Genomic DNA, 16,477 nt, shown 5'->3' with positions numbered 1-16,477 from the left:
GGCACCTCTTTCAGTCTGGAGAAGGGTCCCAACCCAAAATGTAGATTGTCCATGTCCGCCAGAGATGCTCCCTGCACTTTACTTTCTACACTAGATGCCAACATCTGCAGTTCTCTGTGTCTTCGGCAATAGACAATAGACAATAGGTGCAGGAGGAGGCCATTCGGCCCTTCGAGCCTGTACGCACCGCCATTCAATGTGATCATGGCTGATCATTCTCAATCAGTACCCCGTTCCTGCCTTCTCCCCATACCCCCTGACTCCGCTATCCTTAAGAGCTCTATCTAGCTCTCTCTTGAATGCATTCAGAGAATTGGCCTCCACTGCCTTCACTAACACTCTTCAAGGAAGGGGATGGGCAGTCCTTACTAGGTCTGACCAAATGTAACTCTGCATCCAAGAAATGTCCTTTATCTGTATATGAGCCAGTTCAAGGCCATTTGTAGATGGCAAGTGAATCAAGATCAAAATACCACTTATGTCAGAAACCAGAGGAGGTCCAGAGGAATGATCCCAGGAATGAGTAGGCTAACCTATGAGGAGCGTTTGTCGGCACTGGGCCTGTACTCGCTGGAGTTTAGAAGAATGAGGGGGGGGATCTCATTGAAATATACAGAAAAGTGAAAGACTTGGATAGGGTGGATGTGGAGAGGATGTTCCCACTAGTGGGAGAGTCTAGGACTAGAGGTCATAGTCTCAGAATTAAAGGATGTTCTTTTAGGATGGAGATGAGAAATGTCTTTAGTGAGAGGGTGGTGAAACTGTGGAATTCTTTGCCACAGAAGGCAGTGGTGGCCAAGTCGGTGCATATATTTAAGGCAGAGATGGATTCTTGATTAGTACAGGTGTCAGAGATTATGGGGAGAAGGCAGGAGAATGGGATTAGGAGGGAGAGATAGGTCAGCCGTGATTGAATGGCGGAGTAGACTTGATGGGCCGAATGGCCTAATTCTACTCCTATCACTTATGACCTTAGAAAACCTGAAGTAAGACAAATGTTGGCAGTGTTCAGCAGCTCAGACATCACTGGAGAGGTAGACCTAGATAATGTGAAGTGGGATCACAAGGGAAAGGGGGATGGTTAAAGGTCTGTCAGTTTTCATTGATGATGCCTGGCCCGCAGGTTGTGGTCCACGCGTTATAGTCGAGACCAAAATCCCCCTGTATCTGAATTAAGCAAAGATGCACTGCAGTTTGGCTGTGGCTGCAGAGATTAAAGACTGGGTGTGATGCATACAGCATGGACGAAGGAAATCTGGATTTGGATTAATGCCATAAGTCTTTGGCAGTGGTGGCTTGTCTTTGTTGACTGGCACTTAGTCAGGTAGGTTATAATTCTATCTGCCTGTTATATTGATTGAGTTAATCCTTCGCAAAGTTTTGAATACAAGCTCATGGACAGGAACAAAGCTTACCTTACTGAATTTCAGAGGAAACTGAACAAGAATATTTTTAAGTTTATTCACGTACAGTGTGGTCACGTGGGTGTCGATAACAAGACCAATGAATGTTCTCATTGTTAAGAGCCCTTGTAGGTGGTGCTGAACTGCTTTGAACTGCTGCAGTCTGGCTGGTGCTATTGATACGTGCAGGAAATGGTGTTCCGATTGTCCTCCTCGATGGAGAGGTTGCATGTTTGGTGGGTTGTTGCAATGCCCTTTTGTGCTTCCTGTACACTACGTGAAATGTGAGGTTTTCAGCTAGTGAATAGGGGTGTCAATCCTGCTTATCTAATAGCATCGACGACTTGATCCAACAAGTCTGTACCGGCCAGGTGAAAGAACACTGTAACCCCACTCCGCTGTCCTTTTATTGATTGGCGAGGGGCACCAAAGGTTGCGGGGAGAAGGCAGGAGAATGGGGTTGAGAGCAAAAAAAGAGATCAGCCGCTTTTTAATGGTGGGGCAGGCTTGATGGGCTGAATGGCCTAATTCTGCTCCAACATTTTGTGGTCTTATGAAATTTACGGTCAGAATGAAGATAGAACAGTGCATCATGAGGACAGGCCCTTCGGCCCACAATGTCTGTGTTGATCATGATGCAAATTTCAACTCCACATCTGCCTGCAAATGGTCGGTATCCATCCGACCCTGCCTTTTCATGTGTCTGGCCAACTGCCTCTTAGATGTTGCTACCGTATCTACTTTCATTACAGTACGTGACTTGGTGGGAACCCATATGTGGGTCTGCCTTAAGCAACAGCTGACATACTACTTGGTGGGTAGGATTGTGTAGGAAGGAACTGCAGGTGCTGGTTTGCACCGAAGACAGACACAAAATGCTGGAGTAACTCAGTGGGACAGGCAGCATCTCTGGAGAGAAGGAATGGGTGACATTTTGGATCTGAAGAAGGGTCTCGACCCAATACGTCACGGATTCCTTCTCTCCAGAGATGCTGGTAGATAGGATTGCTAGTTTGGGAGGAGCTGCAACACATTAATGGGTGGAACACACTGTAGCCACGGTGGTGGGGGCAATAAATGTATGAGGCGGTAGAAGGGCAACCTATCATTTGGTTTCTTGTTCTGTTTGACCTTCGTGCGTGGAGCTGAAGTTGATTTTCTTTATTTCATGTTTGTCTTCTCCAACCAGTCGTGCAGTGGCTCCCATTTGACCAAGACCGCTGAAGTTGTTGCAGAGAGGACTGTATCACTTGGACCCCTGTATCGTAAATATAGCAATGGTGAGTGATTAATTCATTGAAAGACACAGCATGGAAACAGGCTCTTTGGCCCACCGAGTCCACGCCTACCATCGATCACCCCTTCACACTAGTCATAGAGTCATACAGCATGGATACAAGCCCTTTGGCCTAACTTGCCCATACTGGCCAACATGTCCCATCTGCACTAGTCCCACCTGCCTGCATTTGGCCCATATCCCTCTAAACCTGCCCTATCCACGTACCTGTCAAAATGTTTCTTAAACGTTGCGATAGTACCTGCCTCAACTACTTCCTCCGGCAGCTCGTTCCATACACCTACCATCCTTTGTATGAAAAAGATACCTCTCAGATTCCTATTAAATCTTTCCCCCCCCTCACCTTAAACCTAGTTCTATGTTATCTCACTTTCGCATCCACTCCCTACACGTTAACGGGAATTTACAGAAGACAATCAACCTACATATCAGCCCATCTTTGATATGTGGAAGGAAAGCCGTGGGGTCACAGGGAGAATGTACAAACTCCACAAAGGCAGCCCTCGAGGCCAGGATCGAACCTGGTCTCTGGTGCTGTGAGGTAGCAGCTGTAAGAGCGGTGGAGGTTTTCTCATGCAGTATTGGAACATTTCAATCCAAGATAGCACAGAGTTTGGGAAATTGTAGAAGATGGGAGCAGGACATGTCTTTACTGACGTAATCATTATGCCAATGTAGCCCTCATAAATTCCTCATCGCTGACTTTGTCCAGGGCAGTTTTCCAGCCAGTAATGATGCCAATGTCATTAAACAGCTGAAGAAGAATAATTGTGCTTTTGTCTTCTAACAGAGGTTGAACCTGTGGTGCGGCTGGATGAAAATATCTCGGCACTGAAGGCTGTGCTGGGCCTCGGTGTTCTCCTCTGCCTAACGCTCGTGGTGATATCTGCGGTAATGATGACCGTATACACACGTTGGGTCCGCAGCTTCACTGCCCAGCCCACTGGGCCGAACTACCAGGCCTTCGACAACTACTGACAATGTAGGAAGAGTAACCAGGACTTTTGCAGAGGGCTGCCGTAACCAGGACTGCTGTCGAAAACTCAAATCACTTTTGCAATAATCTGCCTCTTTCAAAGTGGTTGTGACAAAAGGGCTTGGACCATCCCTACAACCCCCCTCCATCACTAGTGCTTTTCCAGGTCTCTGCACTCCTGCAATCCCAACTCTGACTTCAGCCCCAAGTTTGCTTTCCATGCTTCACGACTGATAGTCATTCCTTCACTTTCCCAAGTTCCAAGTTGTTGAAGGTCCAAGGTTCCTCGTCAACATAGAAGAATAGCAGGAGTAGGCTATTTGGGCCTTTGTAGTTTGCTCCATCATTCAATATTATCGTGGCCCATCCTTTACCTCAGTAGACCGGTACAGCTCTTTCCCTTTTTTGCCTTGTTTTTAAAGCATTTGACCTAGCTTTCAGATTCCTGTCCTAAATCTGCACCGTGACCAATATTTAATTCCAAATTAATACAATGTTCCTCTCAAAACATTCCAGATCATTACTGCTTGCTTTGTAAGAATAAAATATTCTTTGGGAAAAAATTGTTGGACGTTGGCATGACCTGTGTTAGGTTTGGTATCGGCCCACATTCCTTAGAGTGTTTGAACAGTTAATTAGTTTTGTCGGTCCAGAATCACATTTAATCACTGCAGGTAAGGTTGATAGATTCTTGCCCAGATCAATATCTTGACCGATGTTTAATTCCCATTTTATGGCACAAAAAAACACCCACCTGTCTTTGCCATTTGTGAGCCTTGCTATATACAAGCTGACAGCGGCACTGCGTAGGAAAGTTAGCATCCATTTCTCTTTTCCTCTCTTTTCCGCTATCTTGGTTTGTTCCAGCCGGCAGGTAAAGCTTGTGTAGGAAGGAACCGCAGATGCTGGTTTGCACCGAAGATAGACACAAAAAATGCTGGAGTACCTCAGCGCATCAGGCAGCATCTCTGGAGAGAAGGAATGGGTGACGTTTTGAGTCGAGACCCTTCTCGGTCTGAAGAAGGGTCCCGACCTGAAACGTCACCTATTCCTTTTCTCTAGAGATGCCGCCTGACCCGCTGAGTTACTCCAGCATTTTGCGTCTATTTTTGGTAGGTAATGCTTCTTTGACGGGGAAAAAAGTGCCACTCCAAGCCTTACAGAAAAGTCTTTGCTTACGAGGCAGATCGACCAACCAACTTCCATTCCTCACCAATCTCCATTTATCGTAGTCTCCAGCTCCGCTTTGTCTCTGAACCCCTGGCTCTGGAATCTCATCCCCACCAATCCCAAGTCCACCCTTGCACGCGGTGTCCTTTTGCTACCAGTCGGCACTGCGTCACACTGCTCCTATTAGTCAGGATGGTCTTTCACTGCATCAGCTGCACCTTTATGGATGAGGCATGCAATCTTTCTGTACTGAAGGAAGGCACTGGCCTCACATCCCCTTTTATATATTTATCCAAATCTCTTTTGTAAATTACAGTTGTACCTTCTACCATGCCCCTATCAAAGCATTTTGGATCGTTGCAGCTTGCTTTGTAAAAATAAAATATTATTTGGGAAAAAAAGGTGATGGTGAATGCTTGCATAAACTGTGTAGACTATGTTTTGGTGTCTGCCTGTATTCTCTTGAGTATCGTAAGAGCCAATGACTTTGGTGGGCATGGAGTCATAGTTAGTCCACCGCAGGTAAGGTTGGCTGAATTAATTCCAAATGTGATTCCAATAACTTCCCTGTGTGCGTGTATGTGTACATGGTCCTGTATTGTGATGGGTAAGGAGGTGAAAGGCCGGGGTGACCTATGCTGTGGGGAAGTGAAACACATGCTACGATAAACATAAGGGTCTGCACATGGGGAAATGTCTGGAAGAACATACTGTGTCCACCCCAACCACCTGATCAACACGTTGTTGTTCGTCCTTCGGGTTCGAAGATGACAATGACTTCACTTTCAGTTGGAGGATTGGTGACTGTGGGTCCGGAAGTGACTGGTGAGGCCAATCCGGGCCCGGAAGGCACGCCCACACGTAGGACACAAGTGGATGGCTGCTGCAGTGGAAGTGGAGGTAGCCCGGGCCTTGCGCGCGGTGCGTTTCCTCTGGGCCTCTGCAGCGCGTCTGTTCTCTGCTGCACGGGCTCCTGTGGTGAGCTTGCTACGCCAGGTTGGACGGTCCAGAGCAAGAGACTCCCAAGTGCTGAGGTTGATGTCCAAGTCTTTGAGGGACACTTTGAGGCAGTCCTTAAACCGTTTCTTCTGTCCTCCTACTGAGCGCTTGCCCTGACACAGTTCTCCATACAGAAGCTGATCAACACGTGCAGCAACAGCAACAGGTGTACGTGCGTGTTGCTCCAAACTGGAATCTAAGTCCGAGTGGTGCAAGGGTCAGCTCAATGCTTGCATTCCCAAGAATGAGATTTAGTTGCGAACGTAAACACGTCAGAGGCTGTTACAAACCTTCTGAGGCATCAGCACTCAGCAAACCCTGACTTTGTTTATTCGGGCACCATTCAGAATGCAAAAGGTGGGGAGAAGGCAGGAGAATGGAGTTAGCATCCTAAGTCACTGAAGTTTAATTTTGTTTAGAGAGGCAGCGTGGAAACAGGCCCTTCGGCCCATCGAGTCCGCACCGACCAGCGATCCCCGCACTTTATCCTACACTAGGGACAATTTTTACATTACCAAGCCAATTAACCTACAAACCTGTACATCTTTGATGCATGGGAGGAAACCAAAGTTCTCAGAAAAAAACCCACGCAGGTCACGGGGAGAACGTACAAACTCTGTACAGACAAATGCTCATAGCCAGGATCAAACCCGGGTATCTGTGCAGCAAGCGCTGTAAGGCAGCAACTCTGCCGCTGCGCCACCATGCTGCCTTGGCGACCATGCTTTGAGCAATTTTAGATTTAGATTTAGAGATACAGCGCAGAAACAGGCCCTTCGGCCCACCGGGACCGCGCCGCCCAACGATCCCCGCACACTACCACTATCCTACACCCACTAGGGACAATTTTTACATTTGCCCAGCCAATTAACCTACATACCTGTACTTCTTTGGAGTGTGGGAGGAAACCGAAGATCTCGGAGAAACCCCACGCAGGTCACGGGGAGAACGTACAAACTCCGTACAGACGGCGCCCGTAGTCAGGATCGAACCTGAGCCTCCAGTCTGCATTCGCTGTAAGGCAGCAACTCTACCGCTGCGCCACCGTGCTGCCCTGATTTCAACTATGGGTTTCTTATCCAAGTTTCATGACCAGTGTTCCACCCAAATCCAGCAAGGAAATTAGAGATGGACAAGTAATGGTAGCATTCAAAGTCACATGAATGTGCTCAGAGAAGGTCATGACTTTCCCTGTCATGACAAGTGCATGCTGAAAGATGTTTGGACAGGTACATGGATATCAAAGATGTAGAGGGAGATGGGGCAAATGGTGGTAAGTGTACTAGTGGGGCATCTTTATGACTCTTTGACTCTATGATTCTATGTCTGAATAACCTGATTGATTGTATTGAGGGAGCAACACAGAATGAGTGTGCAATGTAGGATTTCAGCTTACATTTTATTTTATTGTCACGTGTACTGAGGTACAGTGGAAAGCTCGTTCTGTGCTACCCAGTCAGCGGAAAGACAATACATGATTACAATCAAGGCATTTACAGTGTATAGGTACATGATAGGTATAGGGAATAAAGAGTGCAAGGTAAAGCCAGCAAAGTCCGATCAAGGATAGTCCGAGGGTCACCAACGAGGTAGATCGTAATTCAGGACTGCTCTCTGGTTGTGGTAGGATGATTTAGTTGCCTGATAACACCTATACTTTTTGCCTGATGGGAGAGGGAAGAAGAGGGAGTGGCCAGGGTGCGACTCGTCCTTGATTATGCTGCTGGCCTTGCCGAGGCAGCGTGAGATATAAATGGAGTCAATGGAAGGGAGGTTGGTTTGTTTGATGGTCTGGGCTGCGTCCACAATTCGCTGCAATTTCTTCTGGTCTTGGATGGAGCTGATAAAATGCTTTCTGTGGTGCACCTGCAGAAGTTGGTGAGAGTTGTAGGGGACATGCCGAAGCTCGGCCTTCTAAGGAATTAGAGGCATTGGTGTGGATTTCAGCAAGGTGTTTGTAAAAGTTCTATATGGCCGATCAGGAAAGTAAAAGCACCTGTAAGATTTTCCATTTTGGGAGGATAAATAAGAACAACAGAATAGTAGATAATTTATGTGAAGATATGGAATAATTATATCCAGGAAGATAAATGAATAAACAAAAAGTTACCAGGCAGGTATAGCAAGTAATTAAGAATGAATCTTAATTGCGATAGAATGGAATAAATCAGTCAAGACCTCTAAGCATTCAGTTAAGCTTTGGTTGGAGGACATCAACATTTATCCTATTAATGGCTAGGGGCACTTGGTTCCCCAACTGGAATCCACCTCAACTTCACAAGGCTGCCTTGCCTGCAAAACACTGAACGTGGTTCATTCATGACATTATATTTGCTCTTGTGTTGCGCTCCTTGGGGTTACACAACAATTTAACTTTTGATTGTTGGAGTCACTTATCCTGATTTTCCTTATTCTATTCCATTTTCATAAGTTCAAAAATCATAGGAGCAGAGGTAGGCATTGGGCCCATTGAGTCTACTTCTCCATTCAATCATGGCTGATCTATCTTCCCCTCCCAACCCCATTCTCCTGCATTCTCCCTGTAACCTATGACACCCTTACTAATCAAGTACGTGTCAATCTCTGCTTTAAAAAAACGAAAGACTTGGCCTCTACAGCGGTCTGTGGCAATTAATTCATGTTCATAGGTTCATAAGTCATAGGAGCAGAACATCTAAAATTCTTAAGGGTATAGAAACAAATAACATTCTTAAGGGATTGGACAGGCGAGATGCAAGAAAAATGTTCCCAATGTTGGGGGAGTCCAGAACCAGGGATGCAGGAAGGAACTGCAGATGCTGGTTTAAACCGAAGATAGACACAAAAAGCTGGAGTAACTCAGCGGGACAGGCAGCATCTCAGGAGAGAAGGAATGGGTGACGTTTCGGGTTGAGTCTGAAGAAGGGTCTCAACCCGAAACGTCACCCATTCCTTCTCTCCAGAGACGCTGCCTGTCCAGATGAGTTACTGCAGCTTTTTGTGTCTATCTCCAGAAGCAGGGATCACAGTTTAAGGATAAGGGGTAGGCCATTTAAGACTGAGATGAGGAAAATCTTTTTCAACCAGAGAGTTATGAACCTGTGGAATTCTCTGCCACCGAGGTAGTAGAGGTCAATTCACTAGATGGTTAAAAGAGATAGTTAGATTTAGCTCTTAGGGTTAACAGAATCAAGGGATATGGAGAAAAAGCAGGAACGGGGTACTGATTTTGGATGATCAGCCATGATCATATTGAATGGTCGTGATGGCTCGAAGGGCCGAATGGCACCTTTTTTCTATGTTTCTAATTAGTCCATTCAGCCCATCAAGGTTGATTTATCTTCCCCTCTTGACCCCATTCTCCTGCCTTCTCCCCATAAGGCACCCGTATTAATCAAGAATCTATCTATCACTGCCTTAAAAATATCCATTGATGGCCTCCACAGCCTTCTATGGCAATGAATTCTACCGATTCATTATTGTCTGACCAAAGAAATTCCTCCTCATCTCCGTTCTAAAGATATGTCCTTTTATTCTGAGGTTTAAACTCTGCTTTATCTTGGAGTGAATGTCATCTGTATCAGCAGAGCTCCTCATATGCATTTAGATGCAACTACTGTTAATCATGTTGTACATTTACATTCTTTGAAACAAGTTGTTTCTATTCCTGACTGCTCATTAGCATTTTAGAAGGCCAAAGCACAACAACTAAACCAAAACAAATTATTTTTGAAAGATCTTCAGAATCTCAAAATCAGTATGTATTTTCACAGTGAACTGAAGCTTTGAAACTTAAACTCAACTTAAACTTAAAATGAACCTCATATCATATCATATATATATACAGCCGGAAACAGGCCTTTTTCGGCCCTCCAATTCCGCGCCGCCCAGTGATCCCCGTACATTAACACTATCCTACACCCACTAGGGACAATTTTTACATTTACCCGCCAATTAACCTACATACCTGTACGTCTTTGGAGTGTAGGAGGAAACCGAAGATCTCGGAGAAAACCCACGCAGGTCACGGGGAGAACGTACAAACTCCTTACAGTGCAGCACCCGTAGTCAGGATCGAACCTGAGTCTCCGGCGCTGCATTCGCTGTAAAGCAGCAACTCTACCGCTGTGCTACCGTGCCGCCATTCTGTATTTACCGTGCCGAACCTGTATTCACATATTCATCAGCTCAGAAAATAAAACCAGTTTATGTGGATCTGCCAGACCATATTAGCAATTTATGCATTTGCAGCATTTGCATTTGGTTCGCTGGCACATCCGACTCGTTAAGTCACATCTCCTGCCTGTGACCCAGCCTGCTGAAGGCCGTGTTGTCATTGTATGATCCTCCATGCTCAGAGCATGTTTCATTGGAGGAAGCAGAGAGTAGTGGTGGAAGGTTGTTTTATCAGACTGGAGGCCTGTGAGTGCTTCAGGCATCAGTGATGAACTCAAAACCCATTCCATTAGAAGTACAGATGGGGCAAGTTGGTCAGTATGGTCAAGTTGGCCTGAAGGGCCTGTTTCCACGTTGCATAATTCTATGTATAGGAAGGAACTGCAGATACTGGTTTAAATCGAAGATAGACACAAATTGCTAGAATAGCTCATAGAAACATAGAAAATAGGTGCAGGAGTAGGCCGTTTGGCCCTTCGAGCCCATTTAATCTGATCATATCTGATCATATCTGATCATATCTGATCATCCAAAATCAGTAACCCGTTCCTGCTTTTTCCCCATATCCCTTGATTCAGTTAGTCCTAAGAGCTAAATTTAACTCTCTCTTGAAAACATCCAGTGAATTGGCCTCCACTACTTTCTGTGGCAGAGAATTCCACAGATTCACAACTCCGGGTGAAAACGTTTTTTTCTCATCTCAGTCCTAAATGGCCTACCTCTTATTCTTAAACTGTGACCCCCTGGTTCTGGAATCCCCCAACATGGGGAACATTTTTCCTGCATCTAGCCTGTCCAATCCCTTAAGAATTGTATATGTTTCTATAAGATCCCCTCTCATCCTTCTAAATACCAGTGAATATAAGCCCAGTCGACCCATTCTTTCATCATCCTTCTGCAGAAAGGTCTAGACCTGAAAGGTCACTCATTCCTTCTCTCCAGAGATGCTGCCTGTCCCGCTGAGTTACTCGAATATTTTGTGTCAATCTTTTGCATAATTCTATGACTCTACGACTGGCCACTGCTAATCCTCGCTGCTATCTCCATCAGACTGGTCCTAAAACAATGGTTGCAACAGAATCAGGGCTGCAAGAACACTAATGATAATGCTCTCAAGGATCCTATGAAGGCTGTTCTTGACAGCAGCAACTCATAGGTAACATGATGACTCCCGACAACTCCGAGCCACAATGTTGTCCACTGCATGTTGAACTCCTCCGATGTCAACTATAATGGCACCTTGAGGAGGCTCAGTTTGGTTGATTATTGTCACGTGTACCAAGAGAGAGGTTTTTGCATGTTATCCGATCATGCTGTTCATGATACAAACAAGTCAGATGCCAGTACCAGAGGGAGTGCAAAGAGAAAAATGCAGTGTTGCAATTCATGGCTTCTTTACCAGAAAACTGAGAAGAGCTGAGCGATATAGAAATGAATTAACCACAAATGCAAGGCATTTCTGGATTGGAAATCCACCAGGCTGTGCAAGTGAAGCAGTGGCTTCATTGGCAAAGTTCAACAGTTATGGCAGCAGTCTGGGCAGCACGGTGGTGCAGTGGTAGAGTTGCTGCCTTACAGCTCCAGAGACCTGGGCTTGATCCTGACTACGGGTGCTGTACTGTACGGAGTTTGTACCTTCTCCCCATGACCTGCATGTGTGTTCTCCGAGATCTTCGGTTTCCTCCCACACTCCAAAAATATACAGGTTTGTAGGTTAATTGGCTTGGTGTAAATGTAAAATTGTTCCTAGGGTAGTGTTAACATGCGGGGATCGCTGGTCAGTGGGCCAAAGGGCCTGTTTCTGCACTGTATCTTTAAAGTAAACTAGACTAAGTTATCCTGTGACATATTCTTGAAGAATTGAGGCAAATGCTGTAGCAAAGGGATCGTGCGATTTACACAAAGATTTTATAAAAGTCCAAATTGAGAAAGGGTGCATTAACAAATCTAGCTGCTTGGTTGAAACGGTAGCAAGAAAATACTCAGAACATGTTCAGACATGAACTCAAAGCTAAATTAAAGGCCTTAGGCCAAGAATATAAATGTTTCAGGAGGCAGTGGGTGGCGAGAAAGAATGAAAGAGAAAGAATGAAAGCAAGAATTTTAGACAGGAGAAAGAAACAAGGAAGAGAATGTGTGCTATTCCAGTTAATTTGAGACAAATGATAGAATTACAACATTGACATGGCAAATTGTAAGCACTGAATGGTGAAATGAAAGAAAACGATCAGCCGTTTACGGACTGCGTTGTTTAAAGATGGGCTTCAGGCTGCCCGTAGGCAAAGAGCCGAGCATGTACTGGTCACTGTGTGTGAGGGAGTGAGAGAATGGCTGAGAATGTAATGTTCACAGGTTTAGTGTTAATGAACATCAGGGGAAGCAGAAACAAAGAACTGCAGATGCCGGTTAATGCACAAAAGGAGACAAACTGCTGGAGTAACTAAGATCATAAAATCATAAGTGATAGGAGCAGAATTAGGCCATTCGGCCCATCAAGTCTACTCTGCTATTCAATCAATCGTGATCTATGTCTCCCTCCTCACCCCATTCTCCTGCCTTTTCCCCATAACCTTCGACACCAGTACTAATCAAGAATCTATCTTTGCCTTAAATGTATCCACTGACTTGGCAGCAGGCCAGGCAGCATCTCTGGAGAACATGAATAGGCGACGTTTTGGGTCAAGACCCTACTTCACCTATTGTACAACAGGATGTTCCTTCATGACTTATAGCAGGGCCATCCATGAAAATATCAATACATTTGTTAGTACCAACTCTAACTACTGGGTGGCACCAGCAATGGCTGCCTTGCCAACTGGAAAAGAGAGAACAAAAGGAGCTGTTGTAGAACCATAAAACATGGAAACAGACACATCGGCCCAACTCAAGCCTGCCAAGCAAGACGGATTAACAACCATGGACTAAACCAGTTCCATTTGCCTGCGTTTGGCCCACATCATCCAAAATGTTTTCTATCCACTCAAAGCGTGAAAGAAGCATTTGGAATGCTATTGAGAAACTCGAGGACATGCATCAGGAACATGGAGAACCTGGGTAAACCTAAAGTGCCTTTTCATAAATTTTGACCATATTTCCAAGGCACTTCTATGGATGTGAACAAATTGCAATACTTCAAGGAGACGGGATGTGCCATTTCCAGGCACTTTCGTAAACCTGGTGGTGGGGTAATGCGAGTCTTCATTCTGTGGGAAGATTTGTTGCTCACATGCACTTTGTCTCAGTTGGCTGTGGAATTCTTTCACTATTAAGGCTAGCAACATTGATACTCGCACCTCCTCAATCCTCTTGCTGCACAATTCGCAACTCTCTAATCATTTTGACTCACACCTTGTGTGTGTTCATCTCTGGCCTTTGTCCAAACATCTGCCTAACACCACTCTCCCCCTCACCTATGTTCACCTATGGCCAAACATGATTGTCCTGCCCCTCCACACTTCCCATGACCTGCCATGCTTTATCCTTCTCCCCACCCCTGCAATCAATCTGAAGAAGAGGGCTCCCAACCTGAAACATCGCCTAGCCATGTTCTCCAGGGATGCTGGCTCACCCGCTAAAGTTACTCCAACACTTTGTGTCTTTCCTTGTTAAACCAGCATCTGCAGAGATTCTTCCCTCTTTTAAACCCAGAGGTAGTGAAAATGTTGCGATCAGATAGACTAGGGAAATTATACCTGCCAGCTCCTTTATTCATGGTATTTAAGAGGGCAATTGATTTTTACAATCCACAGCATGTGTCTAACGTTATTATAGAGTGCTGTGCTGTTAGATATGTCATCCTTTGAATGCGACAATAAACCCATGTTCTATCTCCACACTCTCTCCAAAGAGAGCAAAAGATCCCAGAATTGTCTATTCTGCCCTTGCCACCACTCTGTGATTCACCTTTGTAGTTCTGATATCTGCCATTGAGAGGAAGCTTGAAAACAAATGGGAAGTGGTTTAATCTTCATTTTCAATACCAGGGACTGATGTGCAAAAGTATATCAGTATCCATACGAGTAAACAAAACCCATGACCAACTCAAGGATAAGCAGGGGACAGGGGAAACAAGTCGTAGCCATAGTCATAGTCAGACAGCATTGAAAAAGGCCATTCGGTCAAACTTGCCCACTCCAACCAATATGACACTAGTTGTACCTGCCTGCATTTGTCCCATATCCCTCTAAACATATCCTATCCATGTACCTGTCCAAATGTTTCTTAAGTGTTGTGACAGTATCTGCCTTAACTACCTCCTTTGATAGCTTGCTATATATATACTTGCTCCCACTCTTGGTGTAAAATAGTTGCCCTCAGATTCCTATTAAATCTTTCCCCAGTCACCTTACACCTATGTCCTCAGGTTCTTGATTCCTCTACTAGTCTGTCCATTTATCTTATCTATTCCTCTCATGATCTTGTGCACCTCTATAAGATCACCCCTCATCCTCCCTCACGCCAAGGAATAAAGGCTTAGCCTGCTCAACCTCTTCCAATAGCTCAGGCCCTCGAGTCCTGGCAACATCCTCATAAATCTTCTCTACACCCGCTCCAGCTTAACAAATTCATACTACAATCAGTCTGGAGGTGGGTCTCAATCTGAACCATCTCCTACCCATGTCCTCCAGGGATGCTGGCTGACCCGTTGAGTTACTCCAGATCGTTGTATCTTTTTTTCCTCAAACCTATGCTCTTACTTCAAAACCTCTTTTGAATTGGATTAAATGCAATGCCTGGGGGTGGAGATTACTGAGTTTCACTGCACGTGCCAACACCAAAAAAAACCTACTGGTGTCACTTAAAGTATGTGGCTACGAAAGTAAGTTTTTACAAGCTTCAGTAAATATGCTCTGTTCAAAACTGCCTCCAGCTAATATAAAAGCGTTTAAATTAGAATGCAAAATAAAACTATAGATTGTGGAAACTAAAAGCAAAAATACGCTGGTTATACTCAGCATGTCAGACAGCATCTGCGAAGAGAGAAATAGGGTTAACATTTCAGACTGAAAAACCATCAGAATTGGAAAACGATAAAAGAACTTGCGTGTTCTAAATTGCAGAGGGGTGGAGAAAATTTCTGTAATAGGATATGGTGATCAACTTTCATTTGATTACACCCCTACGATGTTCCTTGGAATCATATGCTACATGAAAGAGGCAATGGAAATGCAAGTTGTTTGATGGTTGTATAGATCATCAGACCATAAGGCATTGGAGCAGAATTAGCCCATATGACCCATCAAGACTAGGCCGCCATGCAAACATGGCTGATCTGTACGATAAATGGTGGAGAGGTTAAGTACAAATCAGGCATTGGAGAATACCGATATCGGATGGGTAAGCTAACCCCTGGCACAAGAATGGCCATGGACATATAGAGAGCGCTTGCCCTGACACAGTTCTCCATACAGAAGCTGATCAACACGTGCAGCAACAGCAACAGGTGTACGTGCGTGTTGCTCCAAACTGGAATCTAAGTCCGAGTGGTGCAAGGGTCAGCTCAATGCTTGCATTCCCAAGAATGAGATTTAGTTGCGAACGTAAACACGTCAGAGGCTGTTACAAACCTTCTGAGGCATCAGCACTCAGCAAACCCTGACTTTGTTTATTCGGGCACCATTCAGAATGCAAAAGGTGGGGAGAAGGCAGGAGAATGGAGTTAGCATCCTAAGTCACTGAAGTTTAATTTTGTTTAGAGAGGCAGCGTGGAAACAGGCCCTTCGGCCCATCGAGTCCGCACCGACCAGCGATCCCCGCACTTTATCCTACACTAGGGACAATTTTTACATTACCAAGCCAATTAACCTACAAACCTGTACATCTTTGATGCATGGGAGGAAACCAAAGTTCTCAGAAAAAAACCCACGCAGGTCACGGGGAGAACGTACAAACTCTGTACAGACAAATGCTCATAGCCAGGATCAAACCCGGGTATCTGTGCAGCAAGCGCTGTAAGGCAGCAACTCTGCCGCTGCGCCACCATGCTGCCTTGGCGACCATGCTTTGAGCAATTTTAGATTTAGATTTAGAGATACAGCGCAGAAACAGGCCCTTCGGCCCACCGGGACCGCGCCGCCCAACGATCCCCGCACACTACCACTATCCTACACCCACTAGGGACAATTTTTACATTTGCCCAGCCAATTAACCTACATACCTGTACTTCTTTGGAGTGTGGGAGGAAACCGAAGATCTCGGAGAAACCCCACGCAGGTCACGGGGAGAACGTACAAACTCCGTACAGACGGCGCCCGTAGTCAGGATCGAACCTGAGCCTCCAGTCTGCATTCGCTGTAAGGCAGCAACTCTACCGCTGCGCCACCGTGCTGCCCTGATTTCAACTATGGGTTTCTTATCCAAGTTTCATGACCAGTGTTCCACCCAAATCCAGCAAGGAAATTAGAGATGGACAAGTAATGGTAGCATTCAAAGTCACATGAATGTGCTCAGAGAAGGTCATGACTTTCCCTGTCATGA

The 16,477-nt window shown here is 45.4% G+C and overlaps 1 protein-coding gene across 1 annotated transcript in view; it reads left to right on the top strand.

Moving 5' to 3' along the window:
- The window catches only part of umodl1 (uromodulin-like 1), a 97,050-nt gene extending 93,372 nt beyond the window's left edge, over window positions 1–3,678 (top strand). Inside the window, exons 28-29 of the mRNA XM_078408599.1 lie at window positions 2,593–2,683; window positions 3,491–3,678. Of these exons, the coding sequence (XP_078264725.1) occupies window positions 2,593–2,683; window positions 3,491–3,678 (279 nt within the window). The remainder of the gene's footprint in view (window positions 1–2,592; window positions 2,684–3,490) is intronic.
- Window positions 3,679–16,477: the final 12,799 nt, after the last annotated feature.

Source organism: Rhinoraja longicauda, chromosome 12 (genome assembly GCF_053455715.1).
Source record: "Rhinoraja longicauda isolate Sanriku21f chromosome 12, sRhiLon1.1, whole genome shotgun sequence".
NCBI classification, from domain to species: Eukaryota; Metazoa; Chordata; class Chondrichthyes; order Rajiformes; family Arhynchobatidae; genus Rhinoraja; species Rhinoraja longicauda.
The sequence above is the reverse complement of the archived record's forward strand: the minus strand, read 5'-3'. Positions and strand labels throughout refer to the sequence as shown.